General features: G+C 38.9%; 1 protein-coding gene across 3 annotated transcripts in view; it reads left to right on the plus strand.

The window, feature by feature from the left end:
• LEPR (leptin receptor) overlaps positions 1 to 21,287 on the plus strand; it is a 1,381,011-nt gene that overhangs the window by 598,007 nt on the left and 761,717 nt on the right. For all 3 annotated transcript variants that reach the window (XM_044085570.1, XM_044085571.1, XM_044085569.1), the window contains exon 2: positions 19,057 to 19,109. In XM_044085570.1, coding sequence (XP_043941505.1) covers positions 19,070 to 19,109 — 40 coding nt within the window. In that variant the 5' untranslated portion in view covers positions 19,057 to 19,069. The remainder of the gene's footprint in view (positions 1 to 19,056; positions 19,110 to 21,287) is intronic.

Raw genomic sequence — 21,287 nt, forward strand, 5'->3', positions numbered from 1 at the left:
CGATACATAAGATGTATGACAAGGATGTCATTGTTTTCTTAGATCTGTGATTTGATGCCTTGTTCTCTTTGGTCTATTTTTTTTCTTCAAAAAAAAAAAGAGCTGCATGTCTGTGCAAAGCACTTCATTTGGACTGTCTCTGAATTAAAAAAGGTAACTGTAAGGTGTACACCTCATGCGCAGCTCAATGAAAATGATATGAATTTGGCCCTAACAGACATTTACAAAAGTTACTGGCAAACATTGATATCCACAAAGGTTTATTGTAAATTCCATGTTTATGCTGCATGTGCCAAAATGCAGGAAAGTTAGAAATCATTTATCATCCTATTGTTAAAATATAATCAGTCCTATGCAAAATATACCTGTGTACATTATTCAAAGAATCTGGGGAATAAAGGTTATACGGTAGGGTTAAATATATTCATAGTACTACGTAATTTAAAATGACCTATTATACATTTTGATGTTTTTGTCAGTATTTCACCAGGAGTATAAAATTAGAAGTCATATTATAAAGTGTTTTGACATGGCAGTTTATCTAATTTTAAAAGCTAAAGGTTATGAAATGGGTACTTTTTTTTTTTACTTTATCGATTCCAGACATTTATAGACATGCATCTTTTAAATTGGCTGGCTTGCCTTTCATAATCTTGATATGGCTTCTTAATAATTTAGTTGTAATTGTGAATGCCTGTGGAACAATCAAATATAAATAAAAAAGAAAATTCAACAATATTCATTCTAAAGCTAAATACGGAGTCTAAAATTATTCTTCACTGACCCATCTTATCAATATTTGTTTACTTTTAATTTGCTGTTTTTCTTTCACCAGTTTGTTGTCATATCAGAAGAAGCTTTGACTCATTAGTACTTCAATCACTATGGCAGTTGTGCTATTTCTATTTTTCTTTTTTACATTTTTAGAAGAGACTAAAAATGTATGAGGCTTTAATTATTATTACTGTACTTTCATAGCTCTTCTTTTTGTTGTTACTGAGGCTGTGTGAGTATAAAGGAACAATCAAATTCACATGGAAGCATTTTTTTTCTTTCTCCATGGTAGCGCAACATTAGTTTTAATACACAGAAGCTGTGAAAATGACATGTGCTCATATATGGGTTGCATAGTGGCTTTATCACCTGCAGAAATGAGGGGTTTCAACTCACTTCCTACAACACACAAAGTGATAGCCCTTAACCTATACAATAGCACAATACTGCTTTATACCTCAGTGTTGCTTGCTTCAGTTGTCACTTGGCTGTCATTCAGGCTACCATTATTACCTTGGATGTGAGTGGGATACATTGTATATATTACCATAGTTATACACCCTTGCCCAACCAGAGTGGTTGTCCTCAGTGGTAACCATAGAGTCACTCTGTAAATTCCCTGTGGATAAGTATCTGAACACCAACATGTGGTGCTTCCTTTTGTAATACAGGCAGGGAGACACATCCTGTGTTTATCTCTATAGATTGGATAGTTATCTGTACTGTACCCCAAATATATTTATTGATGTATTATTAAATCTTGAAACATGGCAATATTTGAGTTGCACTGATATCTGGCCGAAGAATGGGGCCTACACTCGCTCCTTAACTGGCATCTCTGCCTACCACTTATTTAGGCCTATGAGTGCAGATAGCAGTAACATAGGTGCTTTGCATGTCTCATTAGTCTAAATACCACCACCTGTAGACTAATTTACCAGAACAATGACCAGGGTCTTCTTCATATACAAATATTAGTAAAGAAAACCTCTTGCCATATCCTGACCAGCTGCAGATCTCAGTCTTTGTCACACTCTAATGATGAAACATATCTAGAGTCCTGCTGTTTTAAGATAAATGCTACCTTTGTATGGGGCTTTAATAGCTCCTACATAGGTTGGTATACTTACTGCTCTAAAAATGAATATGCACAGTGCTTTCTGTACTGTATCAATGTATCTCCTTTCCATTTTATGATGTCTTGAGACAATTCAGCTGTATCACACTCCCCAAAAACCCTATAGCAAATAGTGCTGAATATACTCAAAGTCTACACCTGCATCTTACCTCTTGCATAGAATTGGCCATTGCCACACCACAGAAGAACAAAGCCCAGGCATATAGGACTTGATTAGTGACATGAATGTCTGAGTGTCTGACGGGGAAGGACAGGGCTGTGGGGGAACATACTTGGATACACCTAGTAGCTGATCTCTCATGGAGACAGGGGACATAAAAGAGGGTATTGTCCATAAGAGGAATAGATGGGCATATTGACTGAGTTTTTACAGAGGCAGAATGATATGCCAGGACTTTTCCATTGCCTTTTAGCCCTCTGAACTTAATGGGTGAATGCAGGGAGGGGAACGTTATGGCATAATATAGAATTAACACCATGATAAACCACTGTCACTGTTATAATACAAACTGATCAAAATAATGTTAAGTACATATGCAATACTTTTTTGATCTACTTGGAAGATTAGTTTATTTATGCTAAGTATAAATATATGCTCCTTTATGGCTTGTCATAATTAATTTACCAACCTAAAAACTCATTTATTCTTTTTAAAGGGAACTTCTCATTTACTTTCACAGTGATGTCTGACTTATCTTATATATAGAAAGTAAGAGTTCTTCAGAGAAAGCAATGCTCATTTCTTAACAAAGGTTATGCCTTTTTTTCTTTTTTTCAATTTCTGTGCAGATTGGTTCTCATTTATTATAAATAAAGACTATGGGAAAATGTATTTAGATTCCTCAGTATATTGAAGTTCTTACTGTTCGGGCAAATGTTTACAAATGGAGAGAGTAGCATGAATGACTCTACATTCCTGGAGATATTTGCAATATAACATCAAAGATATACCACTTTCATTAATGCATGAATAAGCACTATATATGAAGTTGATCAAACCAATATGATTGCTTTTTACCATTTTTAACAGCACCATTTCTGTCAACCTTCTCATTGTTGATGTGGGTTTCTATACAACCTCATTGGCCTTTCTGATCTTCTGACAGTTGATATTCCTTCATAAAATATAGATTATCAAAGGATCTGATAGTGGTAAACAAATTTATCAGCAAACAAATGCTACATTGTAATGGAAAAGGCACAATCCATTCTTTTTAGCACATACAGAATATTGGCCATTATGAAGTTTCTGTGGAGTTCAAAACAGCAATGTTTTAGTTTTACTAGATTTTTAAAAGGCCATGCAGGTTTAGCCATTAGCAAAGTTGGTATGCATGCACCAAGAATTGGGACTGGATTACAGTGTGGAAATGGGTAGATCTGTTTATGTCATTGTTACCAGTACAGAGGACAATTGGAGTTGTGTGAAGATGCAGGATAATTTGTTTATGAAAAAGGAGAACAGTAGGATGAGATAAACAAGCTTTTTGGGACCCTTTTGATCAATTGGATTGTATTTTAATTGCAAAGTGCCTGTTTTCTACAAAGTTCATGAAGCAGGGTAAGGAGTCAAAGCTGATGCCAGCTTCAGATAGAGAGTTAAGTTGTAGAGTGTTCTAAATAACAAAGGCTTTGAGAAGGTCAAAAAAAGGGCTCCTGCGACATTGCTGTTGTCAGTGTTCATTAGCGGGTGGCCAAATAGCAGTCATGGTGCTTTTGTTTGGCCGAAACCCATGAGTTTGTGGAAGAGGATGTGATGCTGATTGATATATTGAGAAAGATGATTGTTTGGCAATATTTGTGTCAGACTGAACTCTGAAAACAGTAAGTATTGGGAGGAATTTTATGGCTTGGTTTGTGCTGGTTAAAGTAACAGAATAGTGGTCACTGAGGGTTGGAAGCAGAATACAGATGTTGGGGGATAGGGGAGGATATATTGATGATTATGGGTCAAGTGATATAGCTATATATTTACATATATATATATATATATATATATATATATATATATATATATATATACACATATATATATATATGTAGATATATATATATATATATGGGATTTGGACACATGCACAACTAGCATATGTCCGAATCACAAAACATCAAACACACATACATGAAAGCGCTTAATATCAACAAGCTCTTCCGTGGATGTGTGCCTGTTTCATAGATTGAAATACAGTGCAGGTAAGGGAAAATTCCCTTTTCCCCACTGTAGTGCGATCTCAGAGTGAGAATAATAAAGTGAAGGGATGTGAGGGGTGCAGGGCTGCAGAAACGTATATATATATATTTTTTTGAACTACACATACATGGAAGCGGTTTTTTGATGTTAAGCGCTTTCGTGTATGTATGTTCGATGTTTTGTGAGTCGGACATATGCAAGTCGAGCATGTGTCCTAGACCCATATATATATATATATATATATATATATAATATATATATATATATATATATATATATATGTAAGTATATATGCATTTATATATATATATGTATATGTATATATATATATATATATATATATATATATATATATATATATATATATATATATATATATATATATATATACACACACATCTATATACATATATATATATATATATATATATATATATATATATATATGAGTCTACTTCAATTCACTGAAAACACACTTGACTGAAACTCATTTCCTTGAAAGGTATATGCCCTGTTCCCCACTGTAGTGCGATCCTGGAGTTAGTATATATAGTAAGGGGGATGTGGAGGGTGTGGGGGGTAGCTAGTCACATAAAGATATTAAATCATCTATAAACAGAAAGTATACTACTACCTGTGATTTATCGAACCTGTGGGGGTAAATAATATCCTCTTCAAACTTGGCCATCACAAGATTAGCATACATGGGGGGCAAAAGCTGGGTAATACTCTTTGCAGTTCACATACCTCTTTTCCCAGTTCACTGGGTGAAGCCTTTATTTCAATATGGGTAGTCTATGGCCCTCAGCAATTTAGAAAAATGAGCTATAGCACAGAAGTATTGCATGGTGTTGGCTATTTCCTTTGGAATACTTGGAAATCACATATGCTTTCCCATATGCTGTAGCATGGCATTGAGGAACTGTTGGAGATGCCTGAGATATCCCCAGAGTATCCTCAGTAGATTGCTGAGAGGTCTCTGTATCTAAGTAAAGCCTCAGGCACGTGTCTATTATTTGTCATTTCTGAATTCCCTATCTAGTCAGAAGTCTTCCATTATGTAAATATCATGGAGGACATGAAGGAACACATGAAATGGTAAGCATGGCCAGAAGACCTGGCTCCTCCAGGGGTGGAGTTCAACATTATCAACAGCAGTAACTGCTATATGAGCCTCTTGCAGATTTACAGGTTTACAATTGCTGTAGCATCCCCTAACATATTTTTGTTTCTACCCAGCTTGTATCCTCCAGGAGTGAAGTTCAGCATTATCAACAGCAGTAACTGCTATATGAGCCTCTTGCCGATACAGGTTTGCAATTTCTGTGGTATCCCCTAACATATTTTTGTTTCTACCCAGCTTGTATCCTCCAGGGGTGAAGTTCAGCATTATCAACAGCAGTAACTGCTATGTGAGCCTCTTGCAGATACAGGTTTGCAATTGCTGTGGCATCCCCTAACATATTTTTGTTTATACCCAACTTGTATGTGAGCACATGGCTGTGTTCATTGCTAATGCATGAGTGGTATGACTGCACATTATTTTTTATGTTTCTAAATCATATTTTTGCTTCATTACCATACAGCACAACTCATTATATGGTCTTTAATATATATCACAGCTGTGGCCTGATTTCTAGCCAGCCTCACCATGTAGTTATGTTTCCTGAATCTCATACAACCAGTGTGTCCCTGCTTACTGCATAACAAGCATAGCTTGATGCAGTGACAATTTATGAATCCAGACCAGTGCCAGTTTTTATTGTGTCATTTATATTCTCCAGAAGCAGACTATCCATGGGATTCATAAAGGCTTACCGCAGTACAGAAGCCTTATCTTGGAGAGGTTCCAGGTTTTAGTAAGCCTTACCATTTTTGAGTCCCTTTTACTGCTGTGGTTTTCCTCTTGCTTGGCTCTTGCTTGGGCTTTAGCTTGGAGTGCCTTCCCTTCTTTACTGGGGAACCACATGCTAAAGTTTTAGTCTGGTGGGGTAGCTAATGTTAATTATCCATGTGCCCTCCCTCTCTCTCTATCTCTCTCTCACACACACACACACACACACACACACACACACACACACACACACACACACACACACACACACACACACACACACACACACACACACACACACACACACACACACACACACACACACACACACAAATGTCCATAGATCTCAGTTAACTCTTAATTGCTCAGCAAATTTAAATCTGACATTCTAAAGGGGAGCTATGCCATTCTAAGGGATGGTCAACAGACCCTGCTGATTTGTCAGCGATGGTCTACACCTCTTCTGTCTAGGCTTTCAAATATTAGTTAAAACATTGTCTTCCTCTATAGTGCCTTTTTTAGGCAATGCCGAATTGAAAGTAGTTCCAACATAGCAAATCAAAACTAAGAAAATCTAAAGGTATTACTGCTTAATGCAAGGAGTCTAAACAAAAAACTCTGCTCCCTAGAAGCTCACTCTACCACAAAGAATATTGATGTCTGTGTGGTCCCTGAGACATGGTTTAAAGCTGTGGAGAGCACACTGACAGAGCAGGGTTATAATGCCTTCCACCCATTTAGACCAGCTACTACACAGACAGGGACGGACTAAATGTGGAGGTGTCTCAATTTTCATCAAAAATAAATATACAAATAAATGACTAAAAAACTTTTTAAAAAACGAAAATCGAAAAACAAGCCCAGGAACAGTACAAACAGAGTTTAATAGGATAAGCGCTTTCGGAATAGTCAATGCTCTTCCTTCATCTGATGAAGGAAAAAAATAAATATACCTTAAGACTGGTCAAACAGGACAATCCAATTGAGTTTCTCCATGTTCAAATCACCATAGGAAAAATCCAGTACCACTTCATTGCAAGCCACAGGTACCCCTCTGTGACCCAGGAAACCTATCCCATACCATGTATTTAAACTTACTGGAAACACTTACCCATCCAACCCAAAACCATATTCATGGGTGACTTTAATTACGCCACCATTCACTGGGAATCCTATATGGCACCAAATGTACAGGCACAGAGATTCATGGATTCTGTAAACTTGTAAACACAAACCAGATTGGCAATACACTAACTAGGAGTGCAGCCACACTGGATCTGGTCCTGACTAATATGGGAGAGTGCTGCACACCCCCTAGTTTAATGTCATCCCAGGTAAGGTCAGATTGTAATATGGTCTCATTTGAAGTAAAAAGAAAACCTGGGCCCCCAGCTACCCCTGGAATATTTAGGAACTACTCTAAAGCTACCTTCCAGCTATTAAGTGATAACCTGGCAATGTTCAAGCCCTCAAAAACCCTGAGAACCCTGCTGCCTATGCAGAAATGTTTACAGCAAACTCTGTACAAGCATGTTAATAGCTGCATAGAGGCAGATGTGCCCAACAGGACAAAGTACAGAACTAACTCAAAAAGCAAGCCACCCTGGTGGAATCACAAAAAATCAATAGGTTGTGTTATAGTAGGAAGAAAATCATGGGAAAAATAGGAGGTGCAGTATCCATCAGGATAAAAGCACTCTCATCAAACTAAACAAACAACTCAGAGGACAAATAAAGTCTGCCAAAGCCAAATTTGAGGCATTCTTTAGCTATGTCCACAACCTCAAAGGCAATATACAATTGTGTGCATTGTAAATTGAGTCACCTATACTGAGCTAGAAGATATAGCAAACCTGCTGGCTGACAAATTAAGCTCCAGCTGTACCCGTCTCTCTGGGGAACAGGAAATTATCACTTATGGACATAGGCAGCCTGTAAATGGTTCATTTCCAAGGCTCCTGGTTGTAAATGTTTCATCTCCAAAGCCCCTGCTTACACCTATCAAATGTGTGGAGAATGCTATGTCCTTTGAATATCAAACTCATTTATACAAGATGCTTGTGTTGCAAATGTATTAGAACTGTTTGCCACTTATATATCAAACTGATTTGTACAGATGCTTATGCTGAAATTGCATTTGTGAGGTTTGCTTGTGTTAAAATATATCAACAGTGCACCCTGCTGAAATGAAAAGGAATGCACATGTATTATTGGAACTGAATTAAATGCATATGTTTTAATACAGGACACTGGGACAGCAAAGGTTAACTTTAAGAAAAATAAAGGAAATGTGTTGGTTCTGGGAAAGAGCCTTTGTTCATTAGCTCAATAAAAAGAGGGAAGGCCCTAGGTACTGCCGTAAACTTTTAAATGTGTATTGTGGCCATCTGTGCTAGATTCCTGTCTCAGATTCAAAGGGGAAGACTGTGAGAACCCAGAGTCAGGTGACCAGATGAGATCATTCTGCCAGACCTCTTGGAAATTATATTTTAGATATTAAGAAGAGAAATTTCAGAGTACTGAGCATTCTATTTGGGAAGCCTGACAAGAAAGACCCTCTCCCACAATATCTTGACTTGCAGTAATAAGTAACTTAATGAAGGAACAGTAACATTTTCTTAGATTCAGCCAGGAATATAGTAAAGCTTAGTTTAGAGAGTGTTTTTCTTTATTCGTATGAGTCTGTCCATCAGTGTTAATTTCAATATTTTCTGTGATTTGAACTTTGTGGTTTACTGTGAATATAAATTCAATATTTCACTGTTTATTTTTTATTATTTATTATTAAATATATTTAAAACTTTTATTGTGGCTGGTCCTTGTAGAAAGTATCTAACCTTTGAGAGTACTTATATTTATTTGGTGACACTGTGTGGGCTACTCCAAAAGGCCTAGCCTTCTGGTGAACTACTACCATTTGTATTAGTATTAATACTACACAGTATAATTCGACGCCCTTTGTTAAGGGCCTTGGCCTACTTTCATGAGGACAATCTGTAACTGTTGTTTAGGGTGTCTGATGATACTGATTGTTTAGATTATCATTAGTTTCATTGTTGTTTATTGATGTTTTCGTTACAACTTTGAAGCTTGCAGGAAAAATGCTCCATGAGCATAAGCAAAAGGCAGATGAAAGTGTATGTGATCATATTGCTGAGTTTAGTACTTATTTTCATGTGGTGGAGTGATGGTCAGGGTCACCACTTTCAGAGCTAAACTGACTTTTGCTGAGGGAACAAGCCTTTAGCACTTTGGTTGAGGACATGAGAATCTGGTTGGCAGACAGGGAATGCAACTCTGCAGATGAGTTTCAGGAAAAAAGAGGGATCTATACCTAGTAAGCAGGACATCACTGCACAGGAAAGGCATACTTAGTGCTGCCCATGGATATAAGGGAACCGAAGGTGGGCAGCCTAAACCACCACAGCAGAGTCCACCAGTGACAGAGGAAGCCATTAGTTCAGGTACACAGCCAGGAACACAGGTTAACTGTTTTACATGTAACCAGTGGGGCCATGTAGCATATAGATGTCCATGGAGACAAGGTGGAGAACAAATGTTGGGGGAGCCAGCAAGTGGGAATAACAGAATGCCAGTTGTCTGGAGACAACAGGGGTACCAAACTACCAGCAGTTTATATCTGATCATGGTGGATGGAAAACAGGCCACTGCCAAGAGAGACACAGCCATTGTGAAGCCCACAGTGGTTAAGAGGAGCAGTACTTGCTTAGGCAGTCCACTCCAGTCAGAGCTTTAGGAGGGATCCCATTCCAAATGCCTTTGGTCAGTGTTCACCTTGACTGGCAGGTTTGAAAAGGAAGCAAGCAAGTAGTTGTGTTTGAGGATATCCCTGCAGATGTCTTGACAGGGAATGATTTTGATAATGGAGAACCTTGTGTACATGCAGTGACATGCAATCATGCTTGGAGATAGGCACATTGGTATGGTAGCCTGGGGGAGACCTAGACAGACCACACACCTGAAGCCAAGACTGGTGATGTGGCTACTTCAGGGAGGGAGCTACCCTGTAGCAGTGAGACTGAAGGTGGGCCACAGCTGCTGGTAGGTACTGATGTTCCCTTGGACAGAGTGACTGCAAGGGCAGAGGAGAGTAGTAGTACCCAGGCTGACAGTGAGGTACAGCTGTCAGAGGATACCAGATGTCCTGGGGAAGGGGAGCTGGGAAGAATTACAAAGAGAGTGCTGAGACAGGGTCAGCTTTCAGACCCTACATTACAAGGCTTGAGGAAGGTAGCTAGGGAGGCACATGATTCTCAAGGAAAAGAGGAATCTGTATAATGAAGCCAAGGGTTACTGTATAAAAAGTGGACCCATGAGGGAGGTCTACAAGGTGAGATAGTACCTCATTTGGTAGTGCCCAGAGCCTACCATCTGGTACTTCTAGCCATAGCCCCTGGCATTCCCTTTGCAGGTAATATGGGCATAAAGCATACCAAGAGACATATTATGCAGAACTTTTATTGGCCTGGGATTGCCAAGGATGTAGCAGGGTACTGCAGGACCTGTGAGCAGTGCCAAAGGGTAGGAAAGGCCGGAGACAAGATCAAAGCTCCTTTGATGCCTTTTCCTATGATTGAGGAGCTGCTTCAAAGGGCAGTTATGGATATTGTCGAGGCTCTGAGTACCCCAACTTTCACAGGGATGAAGTATATGCTAGTGATAGTAGATTATGCTACTAGATACCCTGAGGTAGTGGCCCTGTCCTCCATAACTAACTTAACGAGGGAACAGTAAACTTTTCTTAGATTCAGTCACCAATATAGTGAAGCTTAGTTTAGAGAGTGTTTTTCTTTATTTGTCTGAGTCTGTCCATCAGCATTAATTTCAATATTTTCTGTGATTTGAACTCTGTGGTTTACTGCAAATATATATTCAATATTTTACTGTTTTTTTATTGTTTATTATTAAATATATTTAAAACATTTATTGTGGCTGGTCCATGTAGAAAGCATCTAACCTTTGAGAGTACTTATATTTATTTGGTGACACTGTGGGCACCACTGCAGAAGTCCTTGCATTTTTGGTGAACTACAACCATTTGTATTAGTATTAATACTACACAATATAATTGGAAACCCTTTGTTAAGAGCCTTGGAGTAGCTGATTGGGGAGTGTCTGGTGGCTGTGATAACTACCTTATAGTCTGAGCAGAAGGGGGCATAGCTAGTAAACCTGTGCTGGCCTTTCCCAGGGGTGTGTGTGTGTGTGTGTGTGTGTGTGTGTGTGTGTGTGTGTGTGTGTGTGTGTGTGCGCGTGTGCATGTGTGTGTGTGTGTGTGTGTGTGTGTGTGTGTGTGTGTGTGTGTGTGTGTGTGTGTGTGTGTGTGTGCGTGTGTGTGTGCATGCCAATCAAATGTCTCAGTGTGTGTGTGTCAGCTACTTGTGGCAGGGACACAAAGCACTGGGTTTACAGAGAGGGTGCTGGAGGACTTGGCTTGGACACTTGGCTGAGGCCCTAACACTACAGCTGTACCAGTGGGGAGTCTTAGTGGGGACCTGGAGGGAGACAGATATAGACACATCCAGACCCCGGGCTAAGTGTATTTTAGTCTGCATCTGGAAATACTGAGTGTATCCATTTGTATTCCAAGTGCATGTCCCTCTCCAGTGTCAGTGGTGAGGATTCAGGCTCCATGATTACTAGCCCAGCGTGGGGACAATATATATTGCTGGCCATCACATACTGGGAGCACTGATGATCACTTGTCACAAAGGGTACTGAAACTTGTCAGAGATTTGGCTTGCATGGCTAGGCTTAAAAAGGCCCTTGTGGTTGTTAGCCTAGTAAACACCTATGAAGTAGGAGGAAAATGTGAACACCATTTTTTGACAGCACTGCAGGTTACAACTAAGTAAAACAGAACTATGTGTGTAAGTTTGTTTTTTTTGTATGCATGTTCACATATGTGTTGCAGTGTGCTTGCATATGGGTGTATATACAAGTACGAGCAAGTGTGTGGGTAATTTTTTCTGTATGGGTTCCAAATATGTTGACTTGTGCATACATATGAGTGTCATACCTCTCAACCTCCTAGAGCAAGATATCGGACAAAGCCACAAATAATGGATTACAAAGGCTCAAAAATAGGGGCACTTTTTAACTATTGCTTTTACAAACTTAAAACGTTGATATAATAACAGCTTTTGCATTGACATGACTTTTCTGAAGGATATGAAGTGTGAAACTCAAATGTCTACCATTATTTTCTGAGTCCAGTCCTCAGTGATTTGCCAGTGATTTTCCAGAAAAACACAATTTTATGAAAAAAAGACAAAAAAAATATGAGGCAAACATCTGGGCAGCCTGTGAAAATCTATACTATGATGTGCGCATGGGAGAGCATGAGCAAGTGTATGGAAGATTATTTTTGAATGATTTTGAATGGGTGTGTGTGTGTGTGTGTGTGTGTGTGTGTGTGTGTGTGTGTGTGTGTGTGTGTGTGTGTGTGTGTGTGTGTGTGTGTGTATGTGTGTGGGTACAAGTGTACATGTGTTCTGAACTGTGTATGCTTACAGGTGTGTGGGTGAGTATGAAGGAGTGAGTGGGGGCTTATTTGTGAGTGTTTGTGTGTGTGTGTGTGTGTGTGTGTGTGTGTGTGTGTGTGTGTGTGTGTGTGTAGGGGATAACTATGCGACGATAATGCATGACAGTGTACTGTTCAATTCAGAGACATGGTAATGAGCTATTACTACCACATCTCTAAATTGCAGATTCCCTCTGTCATGCTAATTGACCAACCTGTATTTAAGAATTAGTGTGGGCAGAGAAATCTTTCTAAGTCCCAACCTACATTTTATTTTAAAGTGTATGTTTAACTTTTATGATAAACAGAATTTCACTTCTCTTTCTAGTCATGAGACTTTGCAATATTCATATGTTAAGCTGTATCACTCTGAAGAAGTCTTGTCTATAAATTTTCTTGGCTTGTAGAAGTAATGACAGTGAACTTATGCAAGTTGTTTTTATATCCTGTTAAATGCATTAAAGGCCTGTTCTGTAAGATGGATATGCATTTAGTATTAAATATATACAAAAGTTTCTCTTGGTTATGCCTTAACAATAATTGTACTACTACATTTATTTTAGGCAGTACATGTTAGGATAACAACCCCAATCTTGGCTAACCCTGTACTAGTTTTCAAATGTATAACATTACCGTCCATTCCATGTTCATCTGTTTAACCCTTGTTTGGATGTATGACTTTCTTTTCAATCTAAGTTCATTATAATTGCAAAGCATGCATATTGATTTTTTTGACTCCTATTAAGCTGATATGTTTAAGGCGACCGCGGTGGTGCAGCGGTTAGCATTGCTGCCTCACAGCAAAAGGTTTTCCAGTTCAATTCTTGGCTGGGTTGCCTTCTGTGTGAAGTCCTCCCTGTGGTCGCGTGGGTTTTCTCCGGGTGCTCCAGTTTCCTCTCACATCCCAAAGACAAGCTGTAGGTGGATTGGACAAATTGGCCCTAGGTGTGAGTGAGTGAGTGTGTGTGCCTTCTGTGAAAGGTTGGGTGTCGGGATGGCAACTTGACACCATAAAACTCTACTGCCAATCATGAGCAGACAGGTGATCCACTGTGCCAACCCCTAACCGGGAAAATGCCAGAAGAAGATTAAACTGATATGTTTAAATATTTATGCTCACTGTGGCCTCGATCTTTGATTAAATGGGCTAATCAATGCAGTTAACAAACAAAATTATAAATACAGTCATAAAAATATTAAGCAGTAATGAGTGTAGCATAGTATTAATGGGACATACAATCAGTTAACACAGTTAATTCATTTAGAAAACTAGTACATGACTGAGCACTTTTGATCTGTAAGGTATTAAGATTCTGGTACTTTTCCATTATCGGGGCAACAGTTAAAGATACAGCACTGCTTTTTTCAAAGCACATCATGTTTACTTCCAAAAATAGTGATGTGTGGTTAGGGAATTACTTTTCTCAAAATAAAAACATAAATTATGTACCCATAAGAAGATCATCATATCGACTAACATCTATGCTGTAGGAAGAAACAATAATGCATATAAGTTGATGGCTCCAAGGGAAAGTTGATCAACAATCGACACTCATGGCTTGTATCGTAAGTGCTGCTAGGTAGATTAATAAATATGGTAAAACACTAGCGAGGTGGCTCAAGGATGCTGCCATGGCTCCTACCCAAAACAGTAAACTTACAGGGGTCAAATGGTAAACGCGCAGCTTAGATGTCACCTTTGTTTGGAAGGAAGCCAGTGTCATGCCTCTTACAGCAAGGTCATAATGCTGTGAGAAACAGACAGGACTAACCTACTGTTCGACGATATACTGTGATACAGTTCCAGCTCAGTAGGGTGCAAAATCTACAGTAAAGTCAAACTAGAATTGGTTTGGGATGATAAGATCAAAATGAGATAACGTTTGGTACAGTAGACATGGCTTAAAACATTTTTAAGTGCGGGTGGTGTAGCTCTGAGTTGGAATACGAAAGAAGAGAAAATACAAATTTGAAAGAGTGGCTGGATGAAATGACATTGCTTTACAGTAGATTTGTAGCATTTAGTAGGCAGTGACTACTGGCAAGTGTTTCAGGTTTATTAAAAAATAAATAAACTTTGCTACTGTAATTCATTAAGCGCATTCAGCGAAATGCAAGAAACCTGCTTTGCTCACTATATGCCCTTGTAGTCATTTCCTGCACACCTACAGATATCACCATTAATCCTACATTATAAGTTTAAAAAATGACATAGTGAGAAGTTATGATTTTGGGCTAATATACTGTTCATATTTGCTGTATTTATTTATTAAATTTGTTAAGCTGGATAGTGGGAGAAACTGTTTACACAAGCACACTTTTTTGCTGGCATATACATTGTTAGTTTTACATTCCAAGCGTTCATTAGAACTGTTGCCCCAATAACGGAAAAGTACCACAATTCTTTTATTGTCTAGACTAGTAGAAAACCCAATGAGTTAGATGCATAAGGCTATTAATTAAGTTACTTTGGCAAGCAGTTTAGGATATGCACCCCTAACATTTACATGCCCTGTGTTTTCAGGGCACTTTGTTAGCGTTTTTCAGAAATGTAGGAAAGAACTAGAAACCGATAATAATATAAAGAGTCCAAAGGCAAATGATGTGAAGGTAGACAAGTATATTCTTAACATCTCTAATCAGCGTTTCAGATACAGTGCATAGACCATCTGAGCTGCTCTACCGACAGCCCTGTAATTCATAAAAAGTACTAGGCAGCTCTCAGTCTCTATAAAGTGCATCACTCAACAATGTTTCATGTATAGACTTGTGGTTACCAGACCACTCATCAACATGTTTTGAAGAGCTGAATGATTACTGTATTTTAGTTGGAAGATGTCAGCAAGAATGAACATGTAGAGCAACAGCCAGTATAACGTACAGTAAATTTTCTACATTGAGTTTCATGGAAAGTAAAGAATGCAGAGCAAATAGAGTCTGTTCCTCATTTTCACAAACGTATCCTAAGCACATGGATGCATAATCCAGGATGATGTGCTTTTGCATTCTGTTTACAAGCCATGTCCATATTGGCATGTATGCTCGTGTTGCAGAAAGCTGTGTATAGTACTTCTGCTAATATTGAAGAACTGCAGAACTATAAGGGTTTATAGTCAAGGAATATTTCTTGGCTGTCTAATCACTCGGAGGAGCATGGGGTTATAGGGATATGATATTCATACACACACACGCGCACACACACACACACACACACACACACACACACACACACACACACACACACACACACACACACACACACACACACACACACACACACACACACACTAATACATCTGCATGCATAAGTATATGTGCCACCAGTGCAGAATGTTGATATCAGCACTGATGTAAATAGAGCTACAGTACAGCATACAAGGCTTCACCAATCTGGGTATGCACATAGACAGTAGGCTACCTCGACCACCACATGGCCATAGTCATGAGGAAAGCCTTTTGTGTTGTGCAACTGATAGGTAAGGGCATGGCATCTAGGTGCAAAGAGATCATTATCCTACTGTACTCTGCCCTTATCAGATCAAGCATAGAGTACAATGCTCCCTTCGGTATGTACCTGACCAGACATACGCAGCCACTAGAGCAGCCTCAGAGTAGGAGCAACTGGTCTTATAAAAAGGAATTTACAATCATATTTAGATATGTTACCAATTCATGTAACACCATATGAATTGCAGAAGGAGTCATTACTGGGCACATTGTGGGTGCTGCGAAGAGCACTTTTGGCTAACATCAAAGAGTGAAACAATACTAATTTCATAATCTTTAATCGTACTTTGAGTTAGGAATGGGGTCCATTCCCATCATGGTATTAGAAACCCAAAAGACTTGGAGAAATTAAAAATAACAGAAGTCCCTTACAAAAAGAATACAAGGCAAAACTAGCCTGCCTAATACAGAGTGCCTTGAAGCCTTTTCCATGTACTCAGTCTCCTGTAGATTGCTGAGGAATGAACTATGCCTGGCTTACAAAGCATCGGCAAACCTCACACTTATGAAACTTCTGCATGTTTTTAAGTCAAAGAGTACCAGAAACATAGGTTCTAGGGACCTGAAATTTGACTGAGTTAAACAGAGCATGCCAGAGAGACAGATATGTGACCCCCCGAGACTGCCCCTACTATGGAACAAGCTCTAATCTAGTTGAAGCTGATTTCCTATGTTACCCAGTTTAAGCACAACCTGGACCAGTGGATGGGGAACAGGAAATTTACACTGGGCCTGGCACCCATAGCCCTTATGGACAGAAGCAGCTTATAAGTGCCTGGCCATCAATGCCATATTTGGATACAGGACATCATTACTCTATTGGGAAAACTTGGCTAGGATTAGGAATGCCCTCTGGGTCATTAGTCTAGTAATAATCTTCTTCTTCTTCTTTTGGCTTTTCTCAGTTAGGGGTCACCACAGTGGATCACCTGTCTGCTCATGATTGGCAGTAGAGTTTTACGGTGTCAAGTTGCCAGCCCGGTACCCAACCTTGCATGGAAGGCACGCACATGCACACACTCATACCTAAGGCCAATTTACAGTGTCTAATCCACCTACAGCATGTCTTTGGGATGTGGGTGGAAACCAGAGCACCTGGAGGAAATGCACGTGACCACAGCGAGGACATGCAGATTCCGCACAGAAGGCTCCCCAGCCAAGGATCGAACAGGAGAACCTCTTACTGTGAGGCGACAATGCTAAACGCTGCACCACTGTGGCTGCCCCAGTCTAGTAATAATCTATGAATCTATAAACCTATGAATCTATGTAGCCTGCACTATCTTCCAACCATGTGTTTACTTGCATTTCATGTAATTTCCCCATAAATTACTTGATGTCTATTTATTCTCGTTGCCAGGTGTCCACCCTCTATTTGTCTGTCTATCCTATATGTTACTCCCTCCTCTATCTCTTTGTGTACATTTTATGGTTCTTTGACTGCTCTTGTAACCTTCATTTATTCCTCTTTCCCTCCCACAACTATTCTTCACTACCTTTCCAGCTGCCCTTTTTTGAAATGGGAGCCTCTTCCACAAAAAATATACATCTTCCCCCCGGCTAGTCATTTCTTGTTACCATCTTTTGTGTGTTTACCTTTGCTTGGCATTACCCTCTTTTAACTTTGCTATCTCTCCCTTTCCTCCCCATTTATATGATGAACTGGTTTGGCAATTGTTGAGCTGGGTCTCCTTGGTCTGTCTGCCACTGCACAACTGGCAATGTGAGGGTACTTTATTGGGTACATGACCATGCATAACCTCAAGCTTTCTTAGGCATGTGAGGTTGACCACTTCAATCACATACACTTTGCTAATGCAATATTTCCACTTATCCTTTCTAATGCTACTTGGCCCCACAGTGTGGCACCAGTTATTTATTGTTTACTTCTTTTCTGAAACAACCAGTGCTATACAAGCCCTGAGACATATCCTTACAGCTACTGACAGTGTAGTGCTGTGGGATGCTTGATATTTAGAGCTGCACACCTGTGAAGCATTTGCATATGAACACTAGCCTTTATATAACTATCAGTCTAATACATTGTAGATTACAAGGCATATCTTTGGCCTATTATTCAAAAAAATATTTGAAAATGTTTCCATTGCAATGCAGGTACAAAACAACTTCAGTTTATAAGGAGATTTATTGGGAATCTGGCCGTCTTCACAAAATGTAACACAAGAATAAGCAGTGAAAAGGTTTAAGACGCACTCCACCATTTAAGTCATTCTGCTAGTCAAACTGCTGCTATAAACATAATCTGTGACTGAAAATTCCTTTAGTTAATACAAGGTCTAGTCTTTTTATAATTGCTTTCTGTTCATTTAGACTAGGCCGATTGAAACTGTATTAATATCATTAAATAAAGATCCCTCACCATTTCATTCAGTTGAATTTAACGTCCTGTGTACAGAGACTTTCTTTCTTGCTCCTTCATCTTACTGCCATGAATCGACAATGAGTTTACATGCTTAGCAAATCTTTGGCACAGTTTAGACCTACTGCAGAAAACAAAGAAGCCCGTATGCATGATGTGAATAATTATGGCTGAATCTGGCTACCAGATTACTTCATGTCCGCATTTTGGTTGATGGTTAAATGATAAATTCCATAAGATACCATTGCTAACAGCAGAAAGAATCAAGGAATGCATATGTGTTATATGTTGTACCTTTAATACTAATTTATCTTTCCTAGAGTTTAATTTTGATATACATATTGCTGTACTTTTAATGCTGTTTTAATATGTCCTGTAACTTTACTTATGTTCTCTTTTGTTTTACTGTCTGAAGGCTGCATATTTAAATTTTAAAGAAATCAATCACTCATTATGAACACTTCTACAGAGACACGTTTAAAGAACAATAAAATAATGTTATTTCCAAGATTTGATCTGCTACTTTTTTCTTATAATATAAATATATGACCAGGCCAAACAAAAATAAATGACTAGGCCATTATATGAGCAATAAAAATACAGAGTTTGGAAACACGTGCAAAAATAATATAAGCCTGTGTTTAACCATTATATACTGAGTGACAGTATTTTATGATTTTTCTTTCAGATCTTCTAAAATCATGATTCGCATCATAATTCTGGGAGTGCTCCTTCATCTTGGTAAGCCTATTATGTGACATACAAGTAATTGAATAGTGAGTTTATTTTTTATTAGTGAGTCTGCTGGTACATTTTAGTTTGGAATGTAGGGATGCAGTAAACTTGCTTTCAGAAAGAAATTCAATTAAATATGTGATGGCATTAGATGCTTTTCATCAGATTCTTCTCAAGTCAGGAAGGATAGTATTATATCAAGCAGGTCTAATGTACTGTGAGAAACTACTACATCTTCAAAGATACAGTTTTGTGTGTGTGCGTGTGTGTGTGTGTGTGTGTGTGTGTGTGTGTGTGTGTGTGTGTGTGTGTGTGTGTGTGTGTGTGTGTAGACATGCATGCATGCTTATGTAAGGAGCATACCTGCAAATGTGTATGTATGTGAGTGCGTGTATCTGTGTGTGCCTGTCATCGGTTGTTTACATCGAGGTGCAGATCATACATGTTGCATAATACATGTTTGATTTCTGTTTTTAGTTGGAGGAATTAAGCAAGACCAACAGGAAAAAGTCCATTAGTAGGATGATATAACATGTATGCAAAAGAGTTGTTCACTTTAAGGAAACTTGTAGTGAGATAGAATAGTTCATGGGTACTGCTAAAAGTAGAAATGTGCTACATACTGAAAGAACAGGAAGCCATATCTAAAATAGATCTTTCAGACATATTATTCTAAACATCTCTTGGACCTACTGTTGTATGGTGAAGGTGGACAGATAATTTGTGATTCAGAAATGAGCAGCCATTAGGGAACAACCAAACATCTAATGCTGTTGTGTACATTCAGTTAATTAAAAGTGGTATTAAAAGGATTATCATCTTATTCTTGGTGTGCTTCTTTCTACACAGCTGCCAGTTCATGCCATGTTTTTGGTGTCTTTGGTTAATTTTTACAACTTATCAGCTTCACTCTTTCAAATGATAAATCAATTTAGTGATACAGCGCATTTGGCCAGCTACTATATTATTTTGCCAGGATTACTAAGGCTGACATAATCAGTCATTATTATGCCTCATTTTGCCATCTAGTGGCATATTTAAATCCCTAAATAAAACTAAACTGATATTCAAGAACATAACAAATTCTTAATCATAAATATTTTAAAAATGCTTTCAGACTTTTAATTGCACTCTGTTATTCAAGGTACAAGTAAATGAGGCTTTGTATTACTTTAAATGTATTTTTTTATCATGGCATAGGTTCATAGGTTCATAGGTTCATAGGTAAGTACTAGGCTATCTGCCCAAGGGCATTTATAAGCCTAGCCAGAATGTGTTGGCTTTCACCACCCCCTTAGATTAGTTCCCTGTGCCTCTGTCCAGCAGAGCCATCAGTTCCCTGCACCACTGTCCAGCAGAGCCATTAGTTCCCTGTGCCACTGTCCAGTAGAGCCAGTGTAGTGATCCCCAGGGTAAATTTTCTGTTTTCCATCCACCTGTCAAGGTTTCTCTTGAAGAGTGTTAATGAGGGGCTCTGCCTGATGTATATTGGAATCCTGTTCCAAAGCATGGGGAGCCTCTGGGATAGGAATCTATCCCTCCAGCATGTCCTATTTATTGTTCTGGTGAGGTTTATATCTCTAGAGTGTATGGCTCTCTGGGATTTGTTTTTTTTTAGGTGGAGCATGTCCATCAATTCTGGGTTGGACATGGCCTTGTATGTCAGGCAGAGATCACCTCTGAGTAAGCAGTATGCAACTGAGTACAACTGGAGTTTCTTGAGTTGGGCTGCATAGGGCATCTGTTTGAGGCCAGTAATCCTCTTGGTGAGGTACTTTTGTGGCCTTTCTAGCTGATGCAGGTGTCTTGTAAGGTACATCCCAAATGGGGCGTTGTATTCTATGATGGGTCTAATGAGTGATGAGTAGAGAGGCACAATAACCTTTTTTGTTCTTGATGTGAACCCTTTTGTGATTAGGTGGGCCACATAGAAGGATTTTCTCACCACCTTGGCAATATGATTATCAAAGGAGAGATTACTATCTACTTGGGTCCCCAGATCCCTTATTACATTTTCTGTATTTAGGGGACTACCACCTATGTGGTAGTTCGCAGGTATTTTGTTTCTTCCAAAGGGGATGACTATGCACTTTTTGGCATTTAGCTTGAGGCCATAATTTTGACACCAGGTATCCGTCTCAGTGAGACCCATCTGAAGGGTGTCTGTATCAGCCAGAGAATCAA

This window comes from Protopterus annectens, chromosome 10.part0, assembly GCF_019279795.1.
Source record: "Protopterus annectens isolate FY-2018-M chromosome 10.part0, PAN1.0, whole genome shotgun sequence".
Lineage (NCBI taxonomy): Eukaryota > Metazoa > Chordata > Ceratodontiformes > Protopteridae > Protopterus > Protopterus annectens.